Source organism: Sciurus carolinensis, chromosome 16, assembly GCF_902686445.1.
Source record: "Sciurus carolinensis chromosome 16, mSciCar1.2, whole genome shotgun sequence".
NCBI classification, from domain to species: Eukaryota; Metazoa; Chordata; class Mammalia; order Rodentia; family Sciuridae; genus Sciurus; species Sciurus carolinensis.
In genome coordinates, this window is record NC_062228.1 from 65,567,750 (window position 1) to 65,593,758 (window position 26,009).

Genomic DNA, 26,009 nt, shown 5'->3' on the forward strand with positions numbered 1-26,009 from the left:
GCCACTAGAGACGGGGAGGGAGCTGAGCCAGACCAGCGCAGGCCGGACAGGGCAGGGCAGTGTGCTGCCTTTCCTTCTCTGTCCTAGACGTGGCAGCTGGGCTCCCGTGGAGCCCCTCCGCCAGCCATCTCACGAAGCCCACACCGGCCCCAGGAGGCAGGGGCTGGGGTGGAAGACGGGCGCAGGCGTATGTGAGTGCTGTCAAAAGGACAGGCGAAGCGAGGTCTGCAGCTCTTCAAGAATGAAACGTGTCTCCAACTGCCTACCATGAGCCAGGCGGGCCAGGGTGGTGACGCGCCTGTCATCCCAGCGGCTCCAGAGGCTGAGGCAGGATGAGGAGTGCAAGGCCAGCCTCAGAAAAAGCAAGGGGCTAAGCACCTCAGTGAGACCCTGTCTCTAGATAATACAAAATAGGGCTGGGGAGGTGGCTCAGCAGCCGAGTGCCCTGACTTCAATCCCCTGTACCCACCCAAAAGGAAAAGAGCGAGGCGGAGTTCTCTGCCCCCTGCACTTCCTGTTCCCCAAACCTTGACACCCAGTAGAAAAGGCTGAACAGAGCAAAGCATTCCTGAAGACCCTTTAACTCCCAAGTCATGTCCTCTAACAAGAAAAAGGTATTTCAACCCACTGGCTCCGTTCATTTCGGGAGAAACCCGCTGTGGCCATCGCAAAATGCCGTTCAGAGATGTGAATGAGGGACGCCCTAGAAGCTGCTCACCGGTCCTCTTCGGGCAGGTGCTTGTTCTCAGAGCCGTAAAGAGGTTCTGCAAATTCCGTGTGTTCTGAGAATCGAGTCTGTCCCTGCGCTCCTTGCAGCTGCAGGAGCTTATCTGGGGCAGCTTTCCCTGACATTATCACAGGACATCAAATGTTCCAGATCTGATCTCACATCCACCCCGCCTGCTGCTCGGGAGGAGAGGTGGCGCCAGCCTTGAAGGTCAGGCTGCGCCTCTGTGCAGGGCCGCGGCCAGCGGGAGCCCCAGCCTCTGCAGGCCACTGTGAACCAGAGGCCGCAGGCCCCATCCCAGCCGCCTGGCCCTGGAGAAGGTCGCCTGACACAGCCGTCTCACAGTTTTGCAAGACGGATGTTTTGCGTTTTGCTTGGGATTCTCTCGACAAACAAAACTGGGAAACGGTTTTTAAAAACACTGTGTGACTCTGACTAGGTGCATTCCATGCTTGTGAATCTGCCTCTTCTCTCCAATGTGTCCACGCGGGCAGAGTGCAGCACACTCCCGGAGACCTCTGCCTCCCCAGCACCCCAGCCCTCACGCTTCTCCTGAGCCCGCCGCCACCCTGAGCACCAGGAGGCTGTGATGAGCTGGGGCAGACGGTTCTGAGGGGGGACCCGGTGCCACTGGCCTCGCATTCAATGTTCATGATTCAACAACACACATCGAATGAGGCATCTTTAAACAGAAGCACGCCAAACAAGGCTGTGTGTATCGATCGGATCGGCTGGTGAGCACGTGGCAGGAGGCTCCCCAGAACCGCCACAGAGGTAGGCAGCAGGAGAATGTGAGCAGACTCGGGTTAAACGAACTCACCGTGTGGAACACCAGCCCTACCTCAGTGACACCCAGCCCCGGCTCAGCTCTGTGAACCACTCTCTGCAGCACAGGAGAGAGATTGGTCCAGGAGCGGACAGGATGTGTTTCCTCAGAAGGGCCCAACTGCTGAGACATCTTAAACAAGACCTGCACTAACCACACTGGCCAGAGATTCCCAGACCTGGGAAAGCAGCAGATTAAGGTCCCAGCCCACTGACCATAGATTCTGTAAAACCAGTTCCAGTTAGGACCTGTCGGCTGGGCGTAGTATATGTTAGCATAGCTCCATGATAGCAGCTAGGTATAAGCTCTTCTCCCCCTCGTCCCTTGGGTCAAAGCAGGCATGGTCAAGATCTAGTAAGTGACACAATTCACTGTCCATCAGGAGCTAGGTTCGGTGCTGGGACAGGGTTCTCCCCAGACTTCCCCTCCCACCCAATCAAACTGAGCTCACAAAGAGAACAGTCCTGGGTCTCCTCCTGGAGACAGCCCACTTCCCCCTTCGGGTGCCTTCTTAGTAAACTTTGCAAGTTTTGTGTCTTGCTTGAAACCCTCTCCCAAGGGCCCAGGGCACAGCACTAGCTCCTGCCTCACAGGCAGCCACCGCCAGCGTTGCTTTGTGGTGAACGCACAAGATCTAACTCCTGCAAACACCTCGAACACACATGTGGCTTATTTTGCTCTGCCTTTAACAAACTGTAGGAAATAACTGCAACTATGAATGTGTGCCTGACTCCTAGGAAAATCAAAGCCTGAGCCAGTGTTGATTTGTAGGACTTCCTAACTGCCCCAGCACAGCGGTGCACAGGGCCTCTGTGCTGGGCGGGCCGCGGGCAGCTTTCCTGCTGACAGCCGTGCCTCTGACAAGGGTCAGGACTGCAACTCTGGGTAACATGCCCCTGGCCTTCTCACCCTCTAGGGTGTGGCAGTATTAAGTGGAAGCAGCGACACTGAACCCAGGGCTGGGGCACAGGGGAGCATTCACTGCACACCAAATTCACCCCCAGAACTCTAGCTAGTGGCCAGGAGGTCCAGCAAATGCAGTTTCAACTCCCAGCCTTCCCCCAGAGGAGGGGATGGAAGAGAGAGAACCCAGGAGATCCTCCTCCAGGAACCGCGTCCGTTTTGGCCTGACATTGCCAAATGGCTGGGAAGGTTCCAGGGATTGCTTCCCTGCCTTGGCAGCAAGAGTGCGTGAGGCCCGCCTGGCGCCCTGCTGCTGGGGCCTGACTGCAGGCTGCCATCCAGGGGGAGAGCACTCCTGGGCAGTGGGAAGCCTGCTGCCAGCACAGGTTGTGCCTCAGTTTCCCTGAGTGGCTCCCAATGCCCGCTGCCGGCCAGAAACCCTGGCCAGCAGTCCTCTCTGCCTCTCCTGCGTGCCGCTTGGAGAACGCACACTCATCCTGCAGCAGAGCGCACTGATGTTGGAGGTGTTCCGTCTCCCACAGGTGAGCAGGTGAGCGTGCAGGAGAGATAATGGGCAGTGTGTTCTGTCATTAAGCAATTCATTTATTAATTCAATTATTCCTGGGGCCCAGGGATCCAAAAATGATTCACGCTGCACTGTAGTCCCTCCCTGGGAGCCCCCGCCGTGGGGCGCAGAGCTGCGTGGACAGGTGCTGTTCACCCGCGCTGCTCCTTCCAGGCCCACTCTCTCAGGTCATCCATTTGCCCAGTGACAACCTGAGACTCCTGGTGCCAGAGGCTGCAGACCCAGTGATGAACCGAACCTGTCCCTGCCCTGGGGGACCTTGTGGCTTCAAAGCACCATACAGACAGAAAACGTTAATTATTATTTTGAGTAATAATTATAGGCGTGCTACAAAGGAGCCGGGCTGCTTAAGGAGGGTAGGTGCTAAATTTGCTGCCAAAGGAATTCTCGCCCCGGGGGCCTGGGAAGCCGGGTGAGACCCACTTCCCTCCAGCCCTTCCTGATTAGCAGGTGCCAAGCTGAGCTGGGGCTGGGCAGGAGGCAACAGCTGTGCCGCTGGGTCGCTCACTTCAGGGTGCATAGAGCGTGGGGTGGGTGTCCCTGGAGAGCCCAGTGGAGAACTCTGTGCAGGCTTACTGAGGTAGGGGTGATCTTGCAAGGCTTCTGGAAGCAGGTGACATCTGAAATGGTCACTGAGGGATGCAGGATGTACAGGGGAGGAAGGAATTCTAAGGAGCAGTCCTTCCTCCTGTTCCCTGCCAGTGTCTGTGGGGCACTCAGGGTCCATCACAAGGTACATGAGGCAAGGACCACCTGTGCAGGTAAATGAGGTAAGGACCTCCTACCCAGGTACCTGAGGTAAGGACACCCGACCTCAATGTGAAGTGCAGACACTGCACACATCACAGTGGTGACATGCACAGTAACAGGGCCCAGCAGAGTCCTATGTTGAAAAAGGATTAAGAATTTCAAGATGGCTGCAGCTGAGCCTTAAATCAAGTTCAGGGCATCATGTGGCATGCAGGGTGCAATCCCAAGAAGCTTGCCCCGGACATGTGACTGGCTGACACTTCCGGTTTCAAGAACAGATATCTCAGTATGACTCAAAGGGACTTACTTGACATCAAGAGGCAGGAGATGGGAGCTCCAGCCATGGCCGGTGAGTTTAGCTGCTTACCACGTCATGAAGGACCCAGCTCTTCCTTCTCCCCTCTCATCTGTCCTAGTTTGGAGCTCCAACCATCATCCTGGTGACTCCCAGACAGCTGCCAGGGTTTAAAGTGTCACCCACAGACAGGACGAGGCCGCAGGACAACTGTTTCCTCCCCCTCACCTCGTGAGAGCTGGGGAAATCGTTCTGCAAGTGTCCCCCTTAAAAGGGCTCCTACATCTCTCCGGTCAGCCACCTGAGCCTCCACCAATAACCAGCGAGGGGAGGCTCCCGATTGGCTGAGACCTTACTGGCCCTTACTAATCCCCACCCCAACTCTGTCTCCATCTCAGTGCTGAGTGCTGGTGAATGAGTGGCCCAGGTCTGCGTCTGGGGGTGTTGGGTGGAGTCTCGGCCTGACTCTCACCCGCCACCCCCCATATGCCCTCAGCTTGGGTGGAGCACAGGCTCTGTTGGCCTCTTCCGCCCGGTGTCCTCCAGGCCTGCACAGTATGTGCCTCACAGAAGTGCCCAATCCATGTGAACTGAATGAAGGGGGAGATAATATTCTGTGGTGAATTTGGCTGGTTTTGTCACATTTTCGGGGGGAGGTGGGGGGCACTGAATTGCATTGGCTTGGGTACTGAACTGTAGATAAAACAAAAATAGCTGATGTTATAGGACCTTTGCTCTCCACCAGTCCTAAGCACTCTGCACAAGAACACAGTAAAGTGGTAGCTTCTCTAGCCTGCCGGCAGGATATATGGATCAACATGCACCAGAACCCTTGGAGTCTCCTGAAAACAAGCCGCCAGGCCCACCAGCAGAGCTTCTGATTCAGTGAGCCAGAAGTAGGAGCCCCAAATTTGCACCCCAGGTGCTGCTGTGCAGCCAGTGTGGGGACTGGACTTTGAGAACTACCTGTGTTAGAAGAACACAGTGTCCAGTGTTGGTGCACAGTGAGGAGGGAATGGGTACTGGACTGAAGGCCTCTGTGAACCTTGGACCCAACCCACACGCACCTGGCCAGGCTGCAAGTCGTGGCTGAAATGTCCCTCCCGATTCACTTGCCAAGTCTGTGCCCTGGCTCAGGACTGTGGCTTCTGAGGAGTGCCAGACCCTGTGTGCACAAAGGGCTCTGGATTGGGGGTTCAGGTCACGTGGGGGACTGTGCAGGTCAGGGCCAAGGGTGCATCCTGGAGGGCTGCAAACAAGAGGCAGAGCCACCCCCACCTCCATAGGAGAGGGGGAAAAATTAAATCAGAGTCCTTGATGTGGGGATAAACAAAATGTTGTGTCTGTATGATGGAAATGATGGAATACTATTTAGTCTTGCAAAGGAAGGAAATCTTGACACATGCTACATAAACCAACCTGGAGGGCATTATGCTAAATGAAATAAGCCAGCCACAAAAAGACCATAAGTGCATGATTCCACTTGTATGAGGTACCTGGAGTAGTCAACTCCATAGAGACAGAGTACCGTGGTGGGGCTAGGGACGTAACTCAGCGACAGAGCACTTGCCTAAGCATGCATGAGTCCCTAAGTCCCGTTCCCAACACACCAGTATTATTATTGTTTGAGGTTGGGGGTGTAGTCAGTGGTAGAGCACTTACCTAGCATGTGTGAGGCCCTGGGTTTAATTCTCAGTACAACAATAACAAAAGCAAAACATGGATGGTGGTTGCCAGAGGCTGGGGAAAGGGTAAATAGAAAGTTATTGTTTAATGGATGCAGTTTGTTTTGCAAGATTAAACAATTCTGTAGGTGGATAGTTTTGCACAATGTAAATGTACTTAAATGCCACCGAACTGTACACTCAAAAAATGGGTCAATAAGGCAAGTTGCATACTATGTATATTTTGCCGTAATTAAAAAAAAAGCCCTCTGGCTGTTATATGCAGAAGGGACTGGGTGCAGGAGGCCAGAGACCAAGCAGGTCAATGTTTAGAGGGGGCATAGCAACCTTGGACCAGGTTAGCAGAGGAGGGGAGAGCTGTGGACAAGTTCTATTTTGAAGGCAGAATCAATAGGACCTCCTTCAGAATCAATAGGACCTGCTGCTAGAGATGTCTATGGGGGGCAGGGATGGAAAAGGTGACTCAAGGACCACCCTGCCCTTGTGTAGGAGTGGTGGGAGAGTCAAGGTCTGCTTGCCATTTTTGGCCTGAACATTTGGATGAATGATGCACATTTTTAAGATGGTATAGCAGAAAGAAACCAGTTTCTTCGCGGCAAGGGAGCGGGGGACGACACACATGCTCCACTGCCTTTTTTTTGTTTTTTTGCAGTGCTGGGGATTTGAACCCCGGGCCTTGTGCTTGCGAGGCAAGTACTCTACCAACTGAGCTATATCTCCAGTCCCTCCACTGCCCATTTTATGTCAGAGATGCCTTTGGGGGCCGGGGCGGGGGCTAGGAATCCAAGTGGAGATGTGAAATAGGCCATTAGATAACACACGGGGAACAAGACCGGGGTTCCAGGAACCAAGAGGCTTGAGTGACTGCAACGTTAAGCAGGAAGGGAGGGCGCCGAGAGGTGGGGCAGGGTAGCAGGCCCCGGCGATAGTACGGGGGTAAAGTTCGCCGCCGCGACACCTGTGCACCTATGAATTCGGTGAGCACAGTAACCAGCTGCTGTCTGATGGACGCTTGCTAGGTGCCTGCCCCCGCCTCCCCGTCACGACAGGGATCTTCACGGTGCTCCTGGAGGTGCGGGCTTCCCGCGAGCCGCAGTACACAGGAGGCAGGCGGCGGGCTGCGGCAGGCCTAGCCCTGCTCCACCTGCCCATTCGACCTGGAACCGTCCGTCCGGATTCAGAGCCAACTGCTTCTAAGCCTTCCTTCCACTTCGGAGAGGCCCCGGGAGGGGCGGCGGGCTCTCCGCCGGCGCACGTGGCCACCAGGCAGAACTCTCCCCAACTCATCGGGCGGGGGGCGACGGAGCCAGAGCAGGGCGGCGGGTCATTGCTCCCGGTACCCGCTCGTGTGCGGACCCCGCGCCGGGCTGCGTCCAGCTCGGCTCTGCCCCGCCGGGCTGGGAGCGCGCAACTGCGACCGGTGGTCAGGAAAAGGCACGCCGCACGGCCGACCGGCGGAGCCCGCGCCAGACCCGCCCCTGCCCTCCCCTCCCCCTCTCTCCCCCGCCCTCCCCTCCCCGCCGGAGGCTTCCGGGACCCGGAGTCTCCACTCCGGAGTGCGGGGGAGCGCCCAGCCTCCGTCGGTCTCCACGACAACGCCGCCACGGCTCCGCCTCTTCCCTCCAGGCTGGCGCGCGGGTCAATGGGAAGCCCCCGCACGAATTCGGGGAAACGTAGTCCGAAGACCCCGAGCGTTCGCGGGGTCCAATGGGCGGCAGGTCGCGCTCCGATGCATCTTGGGAAGTGTAGTTCTGTTGCTGGTGGAGACGGGGGGGCGGGTCACAGCGAGGGCCAATGGGCAACCGCCTGTGGCGCGATGCCCCCTGGGAAGCGTAGTCCTGTGCGAGGCCCTGAAGGAGGGGAGTTGTTGGGCGGAACGGGCAACTCGGGGTGTGGGTGTTGCGGGGAAGGGGGGCCGGGTGAGTTGGCGCAAAGCCTGCCGGGGCATGGAGTCCGGTGAGCTCTGTGCGCATGTGCGGAAAGGCGAGGGGCTTGGGGGGCCTGGCTGGGAGTGAGGTGAGCAAGGGGAGAGGAGGAGGGCCGTGGGGCGGTGGACGCCGGACCGAGGCGCCTCGGGGCGCGGCCCGGAGCGGGATCGGGCGGCGGCGGGGGAGTCGGGGGCGGATGGACGTCCGGGGTAGGCCGTGGGGAGGGAGCGGCGGGGCGCGACCCCACGAGGGAGCCGCCCCTTTGGGAAGGTGGGCGCGGGGACTCGGGGAGGGACCCGAGGCGGTGGCGTGCGGCGTCCCGGCGTGCGCGCTGTTTGCCGCGCACCTGCGCCTCACGGCGCGGGGTTCCGGGAGGAGAGTCGCGGCCCGGTCCCTTTATCTCTGGCTCCGGAGCGCCTTCCTCCCTGGCGTGCTGCGGGGGACAGAATTCATTCCTGTGCCTTAGGGCTGTGCGACCCTCGGAGGGTGCCGCCCGGTCGGGCGCGGCCGCACCCGGTCCCAGTTTGATACCTATTGCAGTTTATAAACGCGTTTTAATCTGTGTGCTTGTTTCCCATAGCTCCTCGCGAGGGACTTGGGACAGTCGTCAGACTGAATGCTAACTCGAGCACCTAGACAGAACGCCTACATCTTGCAAGGTGCTCTTCTCCACGTTTTCGTTCTCTTTATATTATCTCACTGTGGCTCTTGGATTAGTGTTATATTTTTGTCCCTATTTTACAGCCAAGGAAATGGAGATTCCGTGAGTAAAACGTGTCCTTGTACCTTGTCCAAGGACGCAGGGCGGTAGGTGGCAGAGCTGGAATTTGCTTCAGAGTTCTTTTGCTCTAAGTAAATATTTGGCCCATGGGCGAGTGGCTCTTAGCCAGGCATGATTTTGTCGCCCCAGGAAAACCCAACAATAACTGGAGATGTTTGAGGTTGTCACACCTAGGTAGTGCTACTGGCATCTAATGGAAGGAGGCCAGGGATACTGCCAAACATCTGCACTGCACAGGACAGCCTCCTGCGCCACAGAATTGTTCAGTTCTAGGTGCCATTAATGCTCAGGTTGGGAGGCGCAGGGGCCAGCGGCCTGCTGAACACTTCTCTATGCTGTGCCATTTCTAATCCATGCTTCCACTTGAGGGATAGGAGCTACAGTTGGTCTTGTATTACAGGTTTAGCTGACAAGCTTAGAGAGGGCAAGTCATGTGGTCAAGTTCATAAAGCTGATGAATGGCAGAGCTAGAAGTCCCGGTGAGACAGCCATGCTCCAGAGCCTGACTTAATCATACTATGAGTCCAGCCTGTGTGAGAGGTGCGCCATGGTGCTGGGTATGACTGGCATGAGCTCTGGAGTCAGGTCTGGGTTCAGTTCCCAGTTCCATCCCTCCTTGAGTGTGCATTTCTCCTTCTCTACAGTGGGAGCCCAGCTCAGGGCTGTTGGGAGGGCTGGGTGGTGCAGTGTAAGGCAGCTGTCATTCCTCTGGCGTCCAGGGATGAACCTCGTGGTATAGCCAGCCTGCCAGACAACAGGGTCACAACTGCCTTCATGCAGATGGCACAGAGCACTCATTGAGGGATAGAGTTGACCTACAGGGTGCCGTATGTGCTCCTAAACCGGGTGACCCCAGGTCCCAGAAAAAATTCTTCCCTTCCCCGAGCAGCCCGCTCTGTACAACCGAGGCTTGGTGATCTGTGACACCACCCCATGCTTATAAACCAGGTCAGCCAGAGGCTTGGACCTCACTCCTACTGGCTCAGCGTCCCTCTCCAGTGCCCAGGATCTTTCTCACAGCAGAACAGGTTTCTGTGGTCCTTTTGAGGCTTGGCACTGGCCCAGGTTTTCTGGAAGCCTTCCTTATCTGCTTCCAGGCCCATCAGTCCTTGAGTTGATGGTGGTCATGTGACACTGCAGCCTGGGTTGCGGTCCTGCAGAGGTGCGGTGAGTTCAGGCTCTTCCGCTTACTAGCTGGCATTTCAGCAAGCTACCTGCACTTTCTCCATATGCATGATGGGGTGATGACCCAGCCCCATGGGACTGGTTATCCTGTAAGATTTCTGAGTGCCCATCAGAATGCTGGCCTGGAACGTACGGTCTCCTTCCATGGAGCTTAAAGTCTTGTGAAGGAAGGTGGCACACAAATATGGCTAATGCCACGTCGTATTCAATGCTAAAAGAAAGCTAGTAATAGGGAGGCAATGGAGAGCAACTGAGAAGGGTGCATGGGTGCCAGCACAGGCCGAATGAACTGGGAGCCTCTCCAAAGGGGCATCGAGACCCCATGAGAAGGTTTCAGCTGAGCACACCCAGGGGGAGAAGAGCCATCCGGGAGGAATGGCAGGTGCATGGGCCCTGAAGTAGGAGCTGTCCTTGAGTGGAGGATAGCAAGGAGCCCATGTGGCTGGAGTGTAGAAAACAGGGCAAGAGTGCTGCGTGGTGAGGAGGACACCTGTGCCAGGCTGTCCTGCTCAGCTCAGAGGGAGCATGCAATGAGTGCACCTACCTCACGGTCATCTAGTCACTGTGAAGGTAAAGGGACCGCTTAGCAAACTCAGCTGTCAGCTGAGAGTGCCTGACCTGTCAGGGTGTCTTGGCTTCAAGAGGCAGGGCGCCTTCCTAGTGTTAAGAAAACAGTGCTGAACTTGCAGCACCCCTGGAAGGATCTCAGAGGTCCCCAGACCAACCAAGGACTGTGACTCCTGGCCAGGGTTCTCATCCTGGCACTGCTGACATACGAAGCCAGACGGTTCTGATTGGAGGCCCGTCGTGTGCGCTGTAGGTGCTGTCCAGCATCTCTGACCTGGGCCCACAAGTGCCAGCAGTGCTAGGCGCCCGCTGTGCACTGACAGAACTGTCTGTAGACCTTGCCAAGTGTTCCCTCTGGTGGCACCACCCTGTTTTGCAGCCACAACCTTGTCCACCTTCTGCCTTCTGGAGTGGGAGCGATCAGTGCCCCTGTAGGAAGGACACGAGCTCCCTTCCTCTGCCCACCACAAGACCCGAGGCAGCTTCTGCAACCGGACGGGGCCTCCGCAGCCCCGGTGCTGTACCCTTCCCTCAGACTCTGCCCTCAGAGGTCTGGGAACTAAGGGTCTGTTGTCCACGCCGCCCAGTGTGAGGCGCTCTTTTAGGTTTCCTGAACTGAATCTACTTCTCTGGTGCTGGAGGCTGGAGAGCGAGGTCAGAGTGCAGCATGCAGCTTGGGGGTGCCAGTGAGGCCTTTTCTGGTTGCAGAGGCCCCCTCACTGTCCTTGCCTGGCAGAGAGGAGGAACCAGTCTCTTACAAGGCCATGGTCCTGTTCCACTGCCCCCCACCTCACTTAACCTTCACTCCCTCCCAAAAGCTAGAGACATGGGCACCACAGGTAGGGCTTACTTGAGTCCTAGGGGTCGTAGTTCAGCCCCTCATTGAGTAGAGGGAGAGGCTGGGGGGCACTTGCTCCACGAGGCCCCGTTGTAAGCCCTTTGTGTGTTTTTGATCCTCATCTTGAAGCTGTTGGAGAAGCTTGGAGGAGACAGGTGCAGCAGTGCCCAGGGCCTCCCCCAGGGAGGGGCAGGACCAAGATTTGAGTCCATCTGTTCCCAGGAGGAGTCTCAATCACTCTTCAGCACAGCCCCTCACAGGGACCTTGGGTGACCTGTCCTACCTTTGGCCAGGAGAGACAGGCAAGTACTGTATCTGATAAGGAAGGAAACTGAGGTCGGAGAGGGCAGTGGATCCAGGATGCCACCTGGCTTCAGACCTGTCTGGGCTCTGTGGTCCCCTTGGGCACTGGGGAGGGTGGTGGTTTCTAGGGGGATGGAGCTGGACCCTCACTTCCCAAAATTTCCCTCCTCACAGGTGCTGCCACTCCCACCCAGAAGGCCCCATGGAGGTCGCTGCATCTCAGCCGGTGAAGCAGGAGGGCGGGGTGGCCGAGGTTCTGACCCTGGACTCACCGTGGCACCGTTTCCGCCACTTCCACCTGGGCGATGCACCAGGGCCACGGGAGGCACTGGGGCTGCTGCGCGCCCTGTGCCGGGACTGGCTGCAGCCTGAGGTGCACACCAAGGAGCAGATGCTGGAGCTGCTGGTGCTAGAGCAGTTCCTGAGCGCCCTCCCCGCCGACACCCAGGCCTGGGTGTGCAGCCGAAGGCCCCAGAGCGGGGAGGAGGCCGTGGCCCTGCTGGAGGAGCTCTGGGTGAGCTGGCAGGGGGCGGGGTGGCGTGAGGTTCCCTGGCCACCTGCTCTCCAGGGCCTGGGAGGCGCTTCCTTAGCCCATGCTGCACGGCAGAGGATGCTGGCCCTCGGTGCATGGGGGACACACCACACACTCAGAACAGGTGCAGGGGTGAGGTCCAGGGAACCTCTGCAGGAAGGAGGGCACAGGAGCAACTCTCCATCCAACACCTGCTGCCCAGCAGTTCCTGAGCCCTCTGTCTGTGGTGCTTGATGGAAGGACTCTCAGGGCTCGTGAGAGCTGCTGTGTGCAGGAGGCGTGCCGGTCAGGAGGGGTTCTGCACAGCCCCACTGTCCTCCCATGGGGTCCTGCACAGGGCTTCCTGCACACAGCACTGTCAGCCAGGGCCTGGCCATGTTGGGGTCTGCGGGGGCTCAGCCTGTCTCCACCCCTCCTGGAGGTCCGCTGCTGCTGTAGCTCCAGCTCCCACCCTAAATCCATGGTTGTGTCCTGGCTCACCTGAGGCCCTGAGGGTCAGAGCCCACTTCCCCTGGCCCTTAGGGCTTGAATTTGGTACAGGGATCTGCAGACAGAACCCCATTCTCCAGAAGTCTTGGTGTGCAGCCATGGTTACTTACTCGCGTGGTCTGGAGCCACAGCGGTAGAGCTGGCCCTCTAGCCTGCCGCAGCATTGGGCCAAGCCTTGTGGCTCGCCGGGCCGAAAACCTTGACCTCTGGCAGAAGAAGCTTGTCTACCCTGGTTTAGAGCCATGCTGTCCGGGGGAGATAGTGTGAGCCACGTCTCCCCACGTGTTCTGAGAGAGGACAGAGGAGACAGGCGAGTTTGGTTTCGATAACAGGACGTCCAGGGCACTCCTTCCCACACGTGGCCACAGCCGCCACCCGGGCCTGATGAGAGCAGCAGCCGGAGCAGATAGGCCTGTGTGCAGCTGTGGTGCAGCCGGACCAGCAGTGGGGTAAGGCGTCGGGGAGCATGGTGACAGTCCAGCCTCAGGGTTCTGGGGTACAGCAGGGGGAAGGCAGCGTCTCCACGTCTCCGAGCAGGTTTGGGTCCAGGGCGACTGGACATCCTCCTGCCCTTCCAGGCGACCTCCACCCACTCCAGCCACCGCCTCGCCTCTCTTCTTTAGCCTGACCCTTCGGGCACTGTCTCCTCTTCTCTGGGCCACACGCATCTCCACCTGTGCTGCCACTTCGTGCTCACCTGCTGGCTGCTCAGGCCTTCTCCTTACCCTTTTTGGGTCACCGCGTCCTGGAGTGGGTGCTGTAACGGATCACCACCCGTGACACAGCAACTTGCACACACCTCCTCGGCCTGGTTCTCCCCCTTTGCAGCCTCTGGGAGCTAGAAAAGCACCAGAATATATTTGACCCTGGAGGCTCCGGAAGGAAGGCGTCCCTGCTGGCACCTTGAGTTTAGCCCAGAGACCCATTCTGAACTTCTGGCTCCAAAACTGCAAAATGATAGATCTGAGTTGACACATGCGTCTTTGCATTTGACATGTGACAGTTTCTCATAACCACCACAAACCCACCCCAAAGAACTTCCTCCAGCCAGCCCTGTTGCCCCCCCCATCTCAGCTCCAGCAAACAGGCTTGGACTCCATCCTGCTGGGATGGGAAAGAAACCCAGCTGTGCACAGCCTTCAGGGCAGGCTTCTCCCTCAGCGGAGAGTCTTTGGGGCTGAGGCATGCTGTGTCCTGGCCCAGGGTTAGGTGTGTCTCCTCTTGCAGTTGTGGCTGGCCTTTGGGAATCAGCTGCTGTACCCTGCAGTGTGGTTCCTCTGGGAAGGTGCTTTAGTGTTTTCATGTGTCCGGTGGGCCACTGTAACAGTGTGGCAAGGCCGGGCAGCTCTAAGTCACAGAAAGCACAGTTCTTAACCTGGAAGGCTATGGTCAAAGCTGATGCCCCATCTGGTGAGGGCCCCTTTCCTGGTTCGCAATGAGGCCTTTTCTCTGTGCCCTCCAAAGGTGAGAGGCACCAGGAAACTCTGGCCTCTTCTGTCCTCTGGGAGGCTCTACCTTCATGACTTGGGGGAGAGGCTCCCAGCTGAGTTGTTGGGGCAGGGCTTGGGCCCACAGCAGTGTCTTCTGCCGGCTTCCTAGCTGCCTCTGTGTTCTTGCTGGCGAGTGGTGAGCATCGTTTATGTATTAAGCATCTACGTCCTTTTGGTACTAGAATTTCACGCTTTTAAAAAAGCTCCTCATGATTTGTGGACCACTGGGGTTGACAACCACTGGTAAGACCACGGGCCCTGGAGCTGTCCCCACTCGGTAGTAGCCTCAAGACTGCAGGCAAATAGCTTGCCTCCTGAGCCCTGAGGGTCTGCTCGCAAGGTGGGAGTTGGGTGCCCACCTTGTGGGGGGAGTGAAGGAGCTCAGAACGGATCCTGGCACAGGAGCGCCACTTGGGGGCCAGCTGTTGTTACTGCTCTTACTCATTCCATCTGTTCCTTTGGCATTAAAATGTTCTGTAGGTAAGATGGTAATGTTATGGTAGTTACATTCCTAGCAGAGTGGGAAATCCTTCCTGTTTGGGGCATGAAGCAGGTCTGCTGGCAGGAAATCTAACTGTGGGAACCACTAGCATTCCCAGGCTCCAAGGACTTTGCTCAGCCTCGCAGGTTCTGGGGGTGATTGGAGCCCCTTACTAGCTAGGCTGACCTTGGTGAATGTGTTACTTTGTGTGTGTGTTGCTGGGGATAAACCCAGGGCCTCGCCCATGTCACATGAGTGCTCTATCACTGAACTACACCCCAGCTCAATGCGTTACTTTTCTTTTTAATGGTACTGGGGGTGGCATTTACCACTGAGCCACATCCCCAGCTCCTTTTATTTCTCAATGGAGTGCTTAGCCCTAGCCAGACTGTAGACTCAGCCTTTCTCAGATAGGAGGCTCATCTTTTTGTTCACTGATGTGTCCCTGGCACATAGTAGGTACTAAGAAAATGGTTGCTTAGGAGGAATGAATCATCTCTGTCCTTCCAGGAAGCACCTGGTTTGACACAGGGGATGGGGAGGCCCAAGCACAGTCTGCTTCCCCACTTCAGTTGAGAATCCGATCTACCCAGAGAGCTCAGATGACTTGTCTGTAGTCACCCAGCAGCTGGTCTCAGCACACAATAGCCAGAGGATTATTTTGAGGCATGGGGGCAGGGCACCAGCCAGCCTAGGAAACCCAGAGGAAGGCTGGTGGGTGGCCAGGAAGCAGGGGGTTGGGGGAGGGGCCACAGGCAGAGCCCTGGAGCACTAAGAAGCCCAGCCAGCCTGTCAGCCTGGAGGGGAGGGTATTCCAGGCTCCCAGCCCGGAGCCCTGGAGAGCGGTATAGACCAGCCACCAGGTGTCAGGCAGGAAGTAGTGAGAAGCCAAGGTGTGTGACTGGAAAGCCCAAAACCTGGGAAGAAGAAGTAGTAGACGTCAGCAAGTTGGTGAGGAGCAGCAGGGGTACAGGCCACGCCTTGGAGAGAACCAGCTCGCCACACCCAGAGGAGGTGGACGGTCTTGAGTAAAAGTTACCAAAATATGCTCGTGAGGAAGCAGCAGATCTAGAGTCCAGAAGCCAGAGGAAATGTTGATCAAAGACCTCCAGGAAAGGCACGGGGCAGCCCCCGGTGGTGGCGCAGGTCTGTGTCTTGAGAGGCTAAGGCAGGAGGATCCCAAGTTCAAGGCCAACCTTGAGAGCTTAGTGAGACCCTCTCTCAAAAAGTGAAAAGTGCTGGGATTGTGGCTCGGGTTTAACCCCCAGTACCAAAAAAAAAAAAAAGCCCCACAGAATGGCGCATCTTTTATAAGCCATTGGAGACACAGAAGGTGGGACAGCACCCAGCTCAGTTTGCAAAGCTGCCAACCCCTCCACCCCAGCCAGTCTAGCCATACAAAGACAGCCCAAGGAAAGCAAGCTGTGGCCCAGCTCAAGGGAGCTGAGAATCCTGAATAGAATGTTCACCAGCAGCTGGAACCGTCACACTGAAACCAGGCCAGGTTTAACCAGACCTGCCAGGCGTTCATCATGAGGAAACCTTAAAATGCAGATTTTGTGGTCTGAACCTAGGGTTCAAGGATGGGCCTGACCAGGGTGGAGCTGGAGGGTGTGGCATCTCAAAGGGACAGACCACGACCTCTGGAGCCGCTTGAGTGGTGAGGACTCAGTTCACCATCTACCAACACCAGACACCCTGGAGTCCACCAGCAGTGGGACCATAGGCATGGCTGGCGGCTTAGTGACTCATGACTCAGGTGGTCTGGCTACCAAGCAGAATTCAAATAAAGGGGTGTGGTGTGTAGGATTCCTGGACCAACTGCACCCAACCGAAGAACTGTGATCATCTGGGGTATCGGTTTGAGGAATGTCAACAATGATGTAAAGAAACTAAAAACAGCCAATCCAAAGCTTATTCTTTAACCTTTGGTCTTCTAAATGGTACCGTCAACTCAGCAGCTGTCTGCCATTTGTGCTGGCAGAAGCTCTGGTTCTGAACTCACTTCATTTTCTTCTGAGTTAAAAGTAGCTTACATATTCTGCAGCTTACCCAAAGGACAGCAGGGAGCTACAGTGAGATTTACAACAGGTGTATGAGCTAGTTATCTGTTACTGTGGGAAAAAGTCACCCCAAGTTTAGCGGCTTAAAACAAGCACTGAAGCTCCGCCTCGTGGGTCGTCAGTGTGGGCGTGGCTTGGATAGGTGGCCTGGCTTGGGGTTGGCAGGGCGGCAGACACGCCTCCCAGAGACAGCTCCCTGGCACTGGTTCCAGAGACCCAGGGGAGCTGCTCCAGCACAGCTGTGGGTTTGCCCAGAGCACACCAGTCCCATGCCTGGTTGAAGGGACTGAGGGAAAGGGAGGTGGAGGCTGCGACTCTGGTTTCTCAATTTGGAATGTGGTATCTCTCGTTTCAGGGACCAGCCACCTCCCCAGATCGTTCATCAGCAATGAGGGTATCTCGGGACACGACAGAAGGCTCCGGGGTCAGTGTCGGAAAGGAGGATAGTGGGATGGTGCCTTTAGGTGAGCAGCTGGCCCCTCACCCACGTTCTGGTCCCCAGCACCTGGGGTCTCCCTTGGGTCCCTGCTGTCATCCACTTGTTCAGTGAAGGACCCTGGCACCAGAACCAGAAATTACTGTCATGTCCCTGTCGCTGGGGAGCTGGCAGCAGTTGGGGTCAGACTTAGGAGGGCAGGGCAGCAACAGGACCTTGAGCACTGGGTGATGAGCGCAGGCTGCAAGGAGCGCCTGCTGTGCTGCTTCCAAAGCCCTCTGCAGCCCCTGGAGAAGCGGCCTTGCTACCTGTGCTTTGAGGCTGCTGGAAAGGGCTGTCTGGAGAGAGGGCTGCAAGCCAGGAGACTGGCAGCCCACCCCGGAGCCAGGGTCTCCTGCAGTTCAGGGCGGCTCCAGGGAACCCCCACCTTTCCTGAAGTCATGGTGTCAGGTGCTCTGTACCTGCTGCCTTGGCGCTGGGGGTGGAGTCTCTAGGGTGCCAGCGATCACCACTGGGCAGCCCTTCCGAGAAGGGACTGACGCCCAGACGTCCACCTGAGGCAGACAGATGCCCTGGGCGGCGCCAGTGCTGGAGACCAGGCAGTCTTTCATGCAGGGGGTCAAGCTGAGCTCACAGTGTAAGACTGACGAAAACCAAAGCAGATGGGAAACCTGGAAAAAGGCGCAGGGGCTCCTCTGATGTCTAGCTTCTCTTTCCCAGTAATCCATTCCTGTCCGCCCGGGCCCTGCCCCAACACCACCCACCCTACCTCCATTGCAGCCAGATCGCCACTGGTGTACCTTCCTGCCCCTGCCATCTTTCCCTCGGCCGCACGGCATCTGCACTAGCCTGTCCCTCTGTACGCGTGCCCCTCGCTCCCCCACCTACCATTCCACCGGTATTCATCTGGTTACCCCTTCCCCGCGCACGTATCCGTGTCCCCCACCCGTCTATTCGTCCACCAGGTATTTCCCCAGCCCTGGCTACGCGCCATCCTCGGTCTAGGCACCCCAGACCTCCTGCCCCGCCCAATCGCGACCCACCCGCTAGGCCTGGAGCTGCCTCTGACCCTGCGCCTTTCCAGCAGGAGATGGGGCGGCGCCTGGCAATGAGGTGCCGGCGGCGGCGACGGGGGACACCCGGGCCGTGCGCCCCTACAAGCAGGAGCCGGGCAGCCCACCGCCAGCCCCACCAGCGCCGGGCCTACACACCTTCTTGGCAGCCCCGGGTGCCGCCTCCTGCCCCGAGTGTGGCAAGACGCCCCTGAAGCCGGCCCACCTGCAGCGCCACCGGCAGAGCCACTCCAGCGAGAAGCCGCACGCCTGTCCGGAGTGCGGCAAGGCCTTCAGGCGCAAGGAGCACCTGCGGCGGCATCGCGGCACGCACCCCGGAAGCCCGGGCCCAGCCCTGCGTCCGCTGCCCGCGCGCGAGAAGCCACACGCATGCTGCGAGTGCGGCAAGACCTTCTACTGGCGCGAGCACCTCGTGCGCCACCGCAAGACGCACTCGGGCGCGCGGCCCTTCGCCTGCTGGGAGTGCGGCAAGGGCTTCGGGCGCCGGGAGCACGTACTGCGCCACCAGCGTATTCACGGCCGCGCCGCAGCGGGCGCTCAGGGGTCTGCTGCGCCAGGCGCTGAGGGCGGCGGCGGCGCATTCCCACCCTGGCCCCTCGGGTAGCTCACCACCTGGCGCTAACCGCGGCATCCCTTCGCCTTCCCCCAGCCCGCCCATCCCTTCCCACCCTCTCTCCAGATGCCACTTTCCAGTTGAGCCTCACAGTTGCCCCCTTTCCTCCCTTGCCGAGTCCTCAGCCTCCCCCTTGTAAAGGCGCCTGGCTTCCTGTCCCGTAGCCTTTCTCCACCCCCTCTCCTCCCTCCCCGCCAGCCTTTCCCTACGGGTTGCAGAGTCAGGACTCCATTTGCTAGAGAGAAGCCCGGGCAAGTAGTGGCAGAGTTCCTGGGGTGAGGGAGACCCCGAGGAAAGGATTGGGTCTTGTCCCCCAGGACAGATAGAGGCAGGGGAGGAAGGGGGCGAAGTTTCTGGCCAGCTAGACCCAGCGGCCAGGCTGGGGCATCGTGGTCTGGTGTTTCTGTGACCCAGGGACCCAGGTGAACAGATGCCTGCTCCTGGGAGGCTTGTCAGGGACCACAGTTCCCCAGCATCCGAGAGTAATAAAGTCGTGACTCAGCGTGTGGCCTGCTGTCCCAGGCTCTCACTACGCCTGCAGCCCTCCAGGACTGTGCTCTGGGGGTGCTCCTGGGGCCCACCTCAGACCCTCCTGGGCTCAGCTCCCAGTGCGCAGGGGTGGCGCTGATCCCATGTTCCTCCTACACAGACAGGAGATTCGGAGAAGGGCCCTGCCCACCTCCAGCTCGGATCTGGACCCCACAGTTCCTGGCTGTGCAGTCAGGCGGGACACGCCCCTTTGAGCAGCAGTTTCTGCCTCTGTGATGTTATCCACAGTGGTGCCCTTGCTGAGGCTACGTTAGCCATGCCGTGCTGTGACACTCAGGAGCCCCAGGTATCGGTGTTAGTTGGTGTTTTGTTTTCTTTTTTTGTGTGTGGTGCTGGGGAACCCAGGGCCTTGTGCATGCAAGGCAAGCACTCTACCAACTGAGCTATATCCCCAGCCCGTAAGCTGGTGTTTTATATGGCACATTTTGCCAAGAGCCTGCAGCCTGGCTCTAGGAAGGTGGGGCCTGGTCAGCCTCCTGCTGGCCTGGTACTCCCAGGGCTCAGGGCTGGACTGTCCTGCAGTTCAGTCCTTCCCTCTAGGGAGGAAGCAGTAGAGGGACCTGCCTGGCTCCAGGGAGGCCCTGGCCCCACAGTGCAATCCTGGGCTCTGCTGCAAGGTGCCGGGAGGCTGAAAGCCCTCACCCATCTTGGTTCCTGGAGGGGACCCCCACAGGCAGATGGGAGGAGGAAAGCATACACAGTTACTTATTTTCACATGTGTGTGGCGACTTCATGAGAGTGTAGACCCAAGTGGTCAGAACTAGATACTTGACTACTTTTTTAAATGAAAACTTTGTGGAGAAATGGCAGGACAAAGGGGCTGGGGCTGGAGCAGGGTGCTAGGGAGGCCATCTGCGGCCCATGGGTTAAAGCTGGGGAGGCTGGGGCAGTCAGCAAGCTCGCCAGGTCCTTTGCGGTGAGGTCTCTGGTGAGGGCTGCTTCCTGCCCTGGGCAGGGGTGGGGAGGAGGCTTCCTCCTCAGAGGTGGTTTCTTGACTTGCTGCACATAGGAAAGGACAGTTCCTCCAGTGTCCTAGCTTAAAGTGACACACCAAGCCAGCGTGCGATAGGGTGTGTCATCCTTGGTGCCTCAGTGATGACAGTTCGTGCTGCACTTGGTCAGCTCCTGGTTCAAGAGTCAAGTGCAGGGCTGGGAGAGTGTCCAACTGTACTGTCGGGTGTTTATAGCCACTTGGCCCAGAAGACGCAGGGCAGGAGAGGCCGTGGTGCCAGGCAGTCCCAAGGGAGGACAGGTGACCCACAGGCACCTTGGACAACCACCTAGCTTCTGCTGGCAGGGTCCATCTCTGCAAACGAATTCAATGCAGGCCCTCGGCAGTGCAGAAGGCTGCAGGCCCAGGGCATGGGAGGACGGCTTGCCTGACACTGGGGGCAGCTCACTGTGCCTGCTGTGCAGGAGGGAACAGGCTAGAGAAGCCATGTCATCTGCTGCGGGGCTTGAGAGGGGCTAGGAGGAGTGTGAGAGAGTGGGGGCTCACAGATAGTAGCAGCAAACGTGGGAAGTACCCAGGCAGACCTCTTGAGTGCTGAAATCCGTCCACTTGTGTCTGCATCTCAACCATCCAGGGAGACAGTGCTGTGACCCCATTATACAAGTCAGGAACAGGCACCAGGAGAGAAGGGACAGGCTGTGTTCCGGTCTGAGCCCAGGGTCTGCTCCTGCTCCTGCTCCTGCTCCTGCTCCAGCTCGGGGGCCGTCTTTGGCTGCTCAGGCCTCATCCCTTCTCTTCTGGTACCTGCCCCCAGTCCGTCTCCCTTTGGGCATCCTCAGTGCACATTAGATCTAGTCTGGGGACTGCTGGCCAAGCTGTCCTGCTCCTGGTTCTACCTTTGTGTCAGCCATTTAAAAGCAAAGTCCCTGCTGAGCATCAGTCACGGCAGGACACTGCAGAGACGACCAAGATGAGACCTGACGGCTGGAGAAGGACTTGCCCTCGTTCTCAGGCACCCACTCACTCCATGCCAGGGGCAGCATCAGACCACTGCCTGGTGATGGACTGTACCTTCCTCCAAGACTCACTGGGGTGGCCCCCAAACATGAAGATACAAGAAGCCTAAAACAATTTCCACATGGGCTTTAGGGTGCACTACAGATGGGGCATAGACTGAAGCAGACAGAAAAATCTGGAATATAGGAACCTAATGAGCCCACCCCCCCACAACCAGAAAGACCTCACACACATCGGAACAGACTTGTAGAGAGCTGTTTGTCCAAGGCTGCTTGGGATGGCAGAGGATGGAAGCAGGAGGAGGGGCGTGCACATCAGTTAGGGAGGTCAGAAAACTTGTCCACTGTGCAACCTATGAAACCACCCAGGGGTGTTTTAAAAGTTGTCCTGCTTGAAGGTCTGGGACTTGGAAGATGTAACCTGGACGGTGGAGTCACAAACCAAATCCAAACCCACCTGTACTCTGAGTCCATGGACACCCATGTCGTAGTCCAGACTCTCAGAGGAGGTTGCTAACTCGTCCTGAATCCACTCTGATTCCTCTTCTGAAATAATCCCCAACCAGCCCCTCTCTCCATCTTCATCACCCCCATGGACCAAGCAACTTCCCCTCTCTCCTTGGATCACTGGACTGACTTCCGGTCATTGCCTGAGACTGATGATGTGTTCCCAGCTAGCGTCTTCACAAGAGACAGTTTCAAGCAGACGTAGTAAAAGTACAGCAAAGACCTTCCAGCTCTGGATGGACAGTGTGTCAGATTTGCACATGGTTTTGTCAACAGGTATCTAAGCACAACCGCCCAGGGGAAGAAGAGCTGCAAATGACTGACATCACAGCGCTGTGCTGACAACCCCGGGGCTCCCGCCTCCTGGCCCACCCGCGGGTGCTGACCGGAACTGCTGGGTGCAGGTCTTAATCATCCTGCTTCCCCAGGGACTGGGGGTCTGTGACAGTTGTGCTTTCTGGTGGCCACAGTCTGGTTGTTGTGGCTTGTTCAGGTCTTGGTTAGGCCCTTCTGAGCAAGAGTACCTTTGCCCTTTGGTTCTTAGCCCAGTCCATCTGTCCCCTCCTGCTGCCGGAGGAGCAGTTTAGAGCTGAGCCCAGGCGGGGGTCCGGAAGCAGCCCTGCCATCAGAGCTCATGGCACCCCTGAGGCAGGGTCCTCGACTGACCTGTTCTGCACCGAGTCTTTGCGTGGCCCTCTGACCTCAGGCAGGGCCGGCTCTGCAGTCACAGCTTCCTGTGCTGCTTCTGACTGGGAGTCTGGGGACAGCGGCTGCAGTGGCAGTGGTGACGCCCGTCTCTTTCCTTCCTGTTACTTGGCACCCACTCGCCCCTGGTGCACAAAGACAGTCACTACTGCCCCGCTGCTGTCTCCGCCAACTGGCCTGTGGTGGCAGCTTCGCAGTGACGTCTGGCTGGCCCCCAGCAGGGCCCTCTTGGAGGCCACTCCGTTCTGACTCACCTTGACTTCCCACTGACAGGTTATCAGGAGAGTCAGCTCTGAATTCTCTCCCTGGCTTCAGACCCCTATCCTTCACCTCTTCAACTTCTCCCTCCCCTCAGCTTTTTGTACTGGGGATTGGACCCCGAGGTGCTCTACCACCGAGCTGCCCCCCAACCCTTTTTATTTGTTATCTTGAGACAGGGCCTCACTAAGTTGCCCAGGTTGGCCTTGAACTTGCCCTCCTCCTGCTTCAGCCTCCGGAGTTGCTGGGGTTACAGGTGTGCCCATCACACCTGGCCCTCTTAAACATCTTACTCTTTCTGAAACCATCATTTTCAACTTCATCAGCACATTCCCCTTGGAAAATCCAAGGATCTGGTCCCGCTGGTTCATACATCCCATCAGGGCTTTCTCCCATGTTGACAGAACTTTCTCACCAACAGTCCCCCAAACAGTGACTTTCCGAAATGAAATGGGACTCCTTCTGCCATGCTAGTGGAAACTGGTGCGCTATTGCTGGACGGAAATTTGAAAACACATTAAGAATCTCAGAAGTTTAAAACTTTTACTGAGTCGTTTCCTCCTGGGACTCAAGCCTGAAGAGTTCCTCAGTTTGGTGGGGTGTTTCGTACCGAGAAGTTCTTGCTCACTCTGTGTGGTTGTGGGTGGAACCTGAGGGTGCCACAGAAGCAGGAGCTGGGATGCCACGGACACTTCAGCTCATCTGTGGTGGAACCTCACCCTGTCCCTTTCAAGCCCTGCCATCTTGGGCAGTTTCTGGACCCCAGACCCAAGTTTCCCCTCTGAAATGCAGGTCATAGTAGGGCTACTTTGAGATTAAACGAGATAAATCATATAAAGCTACTTGCACAGTGCCTGGTATATAGGAAAGGCCCTCTGTAGAGCCACAGTTTCATCATCCACTTAGCACTGCTCTGGAAATGTTTATCCCCGAACTCAGAGGAGCAGCACGAATCTGTCTAAGATGCAAATACTCTCTCTAACCATCTGTATTTTTTCTCTCTGATTGTCCATGTAGGAATATAGCTCCCTGGCCTTTTCTCCCATGTTTGAACACTTCCTAAGTAGCAGGTATTATTCTAAACACAATGAGTGAATTAACTCAATCTTCACAAAACAAAGGCAGAAATGATTAGGCCATGTATGAGCATTTAGGTGTGTGGTTTCCAATCATCCATCCATCATTCATCTATTTAACCTCTACCTTTATCATCTCTCCATCTAACATTACCTATCAATCATCTAGCCATCCGTCTGCCTACCATCGATCTGCCTACCATCCATCTAACATCTCCATATAAATCACCTTTCAATCATTTATCCATCTGCTAATCATCTACTTTTATGGCTATCCACCTCCTCTTCCAAATTCTCAGAATTCTGAAGAGGAAGAGAGCAGATGGAAAACCTAGTTCCTCCTGCCTTGGATCTCCTTTCCCTTCTTTGAATTGACATCGTAATTTCACCCCACAACTGGAGGGTGCACACAGGCTTCACCTTGCCCCTTGGACTCCCCACAGTCCAGCTGAGAGCTACCGGCACAGCCTCCGTGCCGGTTAACTAGAATGGCCCCTGTGGCTTCACGTCCTGGATTTTGCGGTCTTCACCTCGGTGACGGACAGCTGAGGACGGATTCCCAAGCTGAGAGCACATGCCACGCGCCAGGTTACTTGGAATGCTAAGCACTGAAGGGGCGGTGTTGACAAGACCAAGAGCGCCGCGCCCCCCGAACTTGCAGCTCTCACTGCGCCGCGCACCCTGGGGAGACGGTCAGGTCGGAAGCACTGGAGCGGGTACTGCGAAGGTGCGGTGGAGGAGAGAGCCCAGCAGCGCAGTGCGGGGACCGCCAGCGCGCCCAGACCCGGGGACCCAGCGCGGGGAGCGCGGGAGACTGGAGAAGGGCGGCCGGGCTAGGGGTCGCCTTGAGCTCACTCGGGCTTTACCGAGAGCTCCCAGGGCGGTGACTGGAGGAGCACCGATGGCCCCTCCAGAGGTCGCTCGCAGCTCCACCTGCGCTTGGCTCCCCCTCGTGGTGACAGGGCGGCACGACAACGCCGGGCGCTGTGGGCTTCTCAGAGACGGGCAGAGCCTCAGAGAGAAGGGACAGATGGAGACAGAGGGAGAAGGGAGAGATGGAGACAGAGGGAGAAGGGAGAGATGGAGACAGAGGGAGAAGGGAGAGATGGAGACAGAGGGAGAAGGGAGAGATGGAGACAGAGGGAGAAGGGAGAGATGGAGACAGAGGGAGAAGGGAGGGATAGAGACAGGGAGAAGGGAGAGATGGAGAGAGAGGGAGAAGGGAGAGATGGAGACAGAGGGAGAAGGGAGGAATGGAGACAGAGGGAGAAGGGAGAGATGGAGACAGAGGGAGAAGGGGGAGATGGAGACAGAGGGAGAAGGGAGGGATGGAGAGAGAGGGAGAAGGGAGAGATGGAGAGAGAGGGAGAAGGGAGAGATGGAGAGAGAGGGAGAAGGGAGAGATGGAGACAGAGGGAGAAGGGAGGGATGGAGAGAGAGGGAGAAGGGAGAGATGGAGACAGAGGGAGAAGGGGGAGATGGAGACAGAGGGAGAAGGGAGGGATGGAGAGAGAGGGAGAAGGGAGAGATGGAGAGAGAGGGAGAAGGGAGAGATGGAGAGAGAGGGAGAAGGGAGAGATGGAGACAGAGGGAGAAGGGAGAGGTGGAGACAGAGGGAGAAGGGAGAGATGGAGACAGAGGGAGAAGGGAGGGATGGAGAGAGAGGGAGAAGGGAGGAATGGAGACAGAGGGAGAAGGGAGGAATGGAGAGAGAGGGAGAAGGGAGAGATGGAGAGAGAGGGAGAAGGGAGAGATGGAGAGAGAGGGAGAAGGGAGAGATGGAGAGAGAGGGAGAAGGGAGGGATGGAGACAGAGGGAGAAGGGAGAGATGGAGAGAGATGAAGAAGGGAGAGATGGAGACAGAGGGAGAAGGGAGAGATGGAGAGAGAGGGAGAAGGGAGGGATGGAGACAGGGAGAAGGGAGAGATGGAGAGAGGGAGAAGGGAGGGATGGAGACAGGGAGAAGGGAGAGATGGAGAGAGAGGGAGAAGGGAGGGATGGAGACAGGGAGAAGGGAGAGATGGAGAGAGAGGGAGAAGGGAGAGATGGAGAGAGAAGGAGAAGGGAGAGATGGAGAGAGAGGGAGAAGGGAGAGATGGAGAGAGAGGGAGAAGGGAGAGATGGAGACAGAGAGGGAGAAGGGAGAGATGGAGACAGAGAGGGAGAAGGGAGGGATGGAGACAGAGAGGGAGAAGGGAGAGATGGAGAGAGCAGCACAGGTCCAGAGCTACGGAGGAGGCCGGGAGAGGACAGGGAGAGGCGGTCAGTAGGTGGCCCTCCTCAGGCCCTGCCCCAAGCAGACCACAGAGAAGACACCCTGACCAGCCCCTGGAGAGGGTTTCTGAGTGTGGGGTGTGGGCTGGAGAGCTCGCCTAACCAGGACGTTCCCAAGACG

General features: G+C 57.4%; 2 protein-coding genes across 11 annotated transcripts in view; one reads left to right on the forward strand and one right to left on the reverse strand.

Moving 5' to 3' along the window:
* The window catches only part of Znf787 (zinc finger protein 787), a 29,257-nt gene extending 24,924 nt beyond the window's left edge, over window positions 1–4,333 (reverse strand). The window contains exon 1 of one of the 2 annotated variants that reach the window (XM_047528381.1): window positions 4,160–4,333. In XM_047528381.1, the coding sequence (XP_047384337.1) occupies window positions 4,160–4,167 (8 nt within the window). In that variant the 5' untranslated portion in view covers window positions 4,168–4,333. Of the gene's footprint in view, window positions 1–4,099 lie in introns of both variants that reach the window. The other variant, XM_047528383.1, reaches the window with a different exon arrangement.
* A 3,337-nt stretch (window positions 4,334–7,670) lies between these two features.
* Window positions 7,671–19,059, forward strand: Znf444 (zinc finger protein 444). 9 transcript variants are annotated; one of them, XM_047528388.1, is made up of 7 exons: window positions 7,671–7,788; window positions 8,281–8,359; window positions 9,579–9,648; window positions 11,201–11,373; window positions 11,549–11,888; window positions 16,785–16,893; window positions 17,950–19,059. In XM_047528388.1, the coding sequence occupies exons 5-7, from the start codon at window positions 11,577–11,579 to the stop codon at window positions 18,540–18,542; spliced, it is 1,014 nt and encodes a 337-aa protein (XP_047384344.1). In that variant the 5' UTR covers window positions 7,671–7,788; window positions 8,281–8,359; window positions 9,579–9,648; window positions 11,201–11,373; window positions 11,549–11,576; the 3' UTR covers window positions 18,543–19,059. The 9 variants fall into 9 exon arrangements, with proteins under 9 accessions (XP_047384344.1, XP_047384342.1, XP_047384350.1 ...); XM_047528389.1 differs by lacking the exon at window positions 7,671–7,788 and adding an exon at window positions 7,797–7,909; XM_047528386.1 differs by lacking the exon at window positions 9,579–9,648.
* Window positions 19,060–26,009: the final 6,950 nt, after the last annotated feature.

Coding starts and splice junctions, on each gene's coding strand:
- Znf444 (XM_047528388.1), top strand. CDS start 11,577: ATGGAGGTCGCTGCATCTCAGCCGGTGAAGCAGGAGGGCGGGGTGGCC. Junction 11,889..16,784: donor CCCTGCTGGAGGAGCTCTGG/GTGAGCTGGCAG, acceptor CTCTCGTTTCAG/GGACCAGCCACCTCCCCAGA. Junction 16,894..17,949: donor TAGTGGGATGGTGCCTTTAG/GTGAGCAGCTGG, acceptor GCGCCTTTCCAG/CAGGAGATGGGGCGGCGCCT.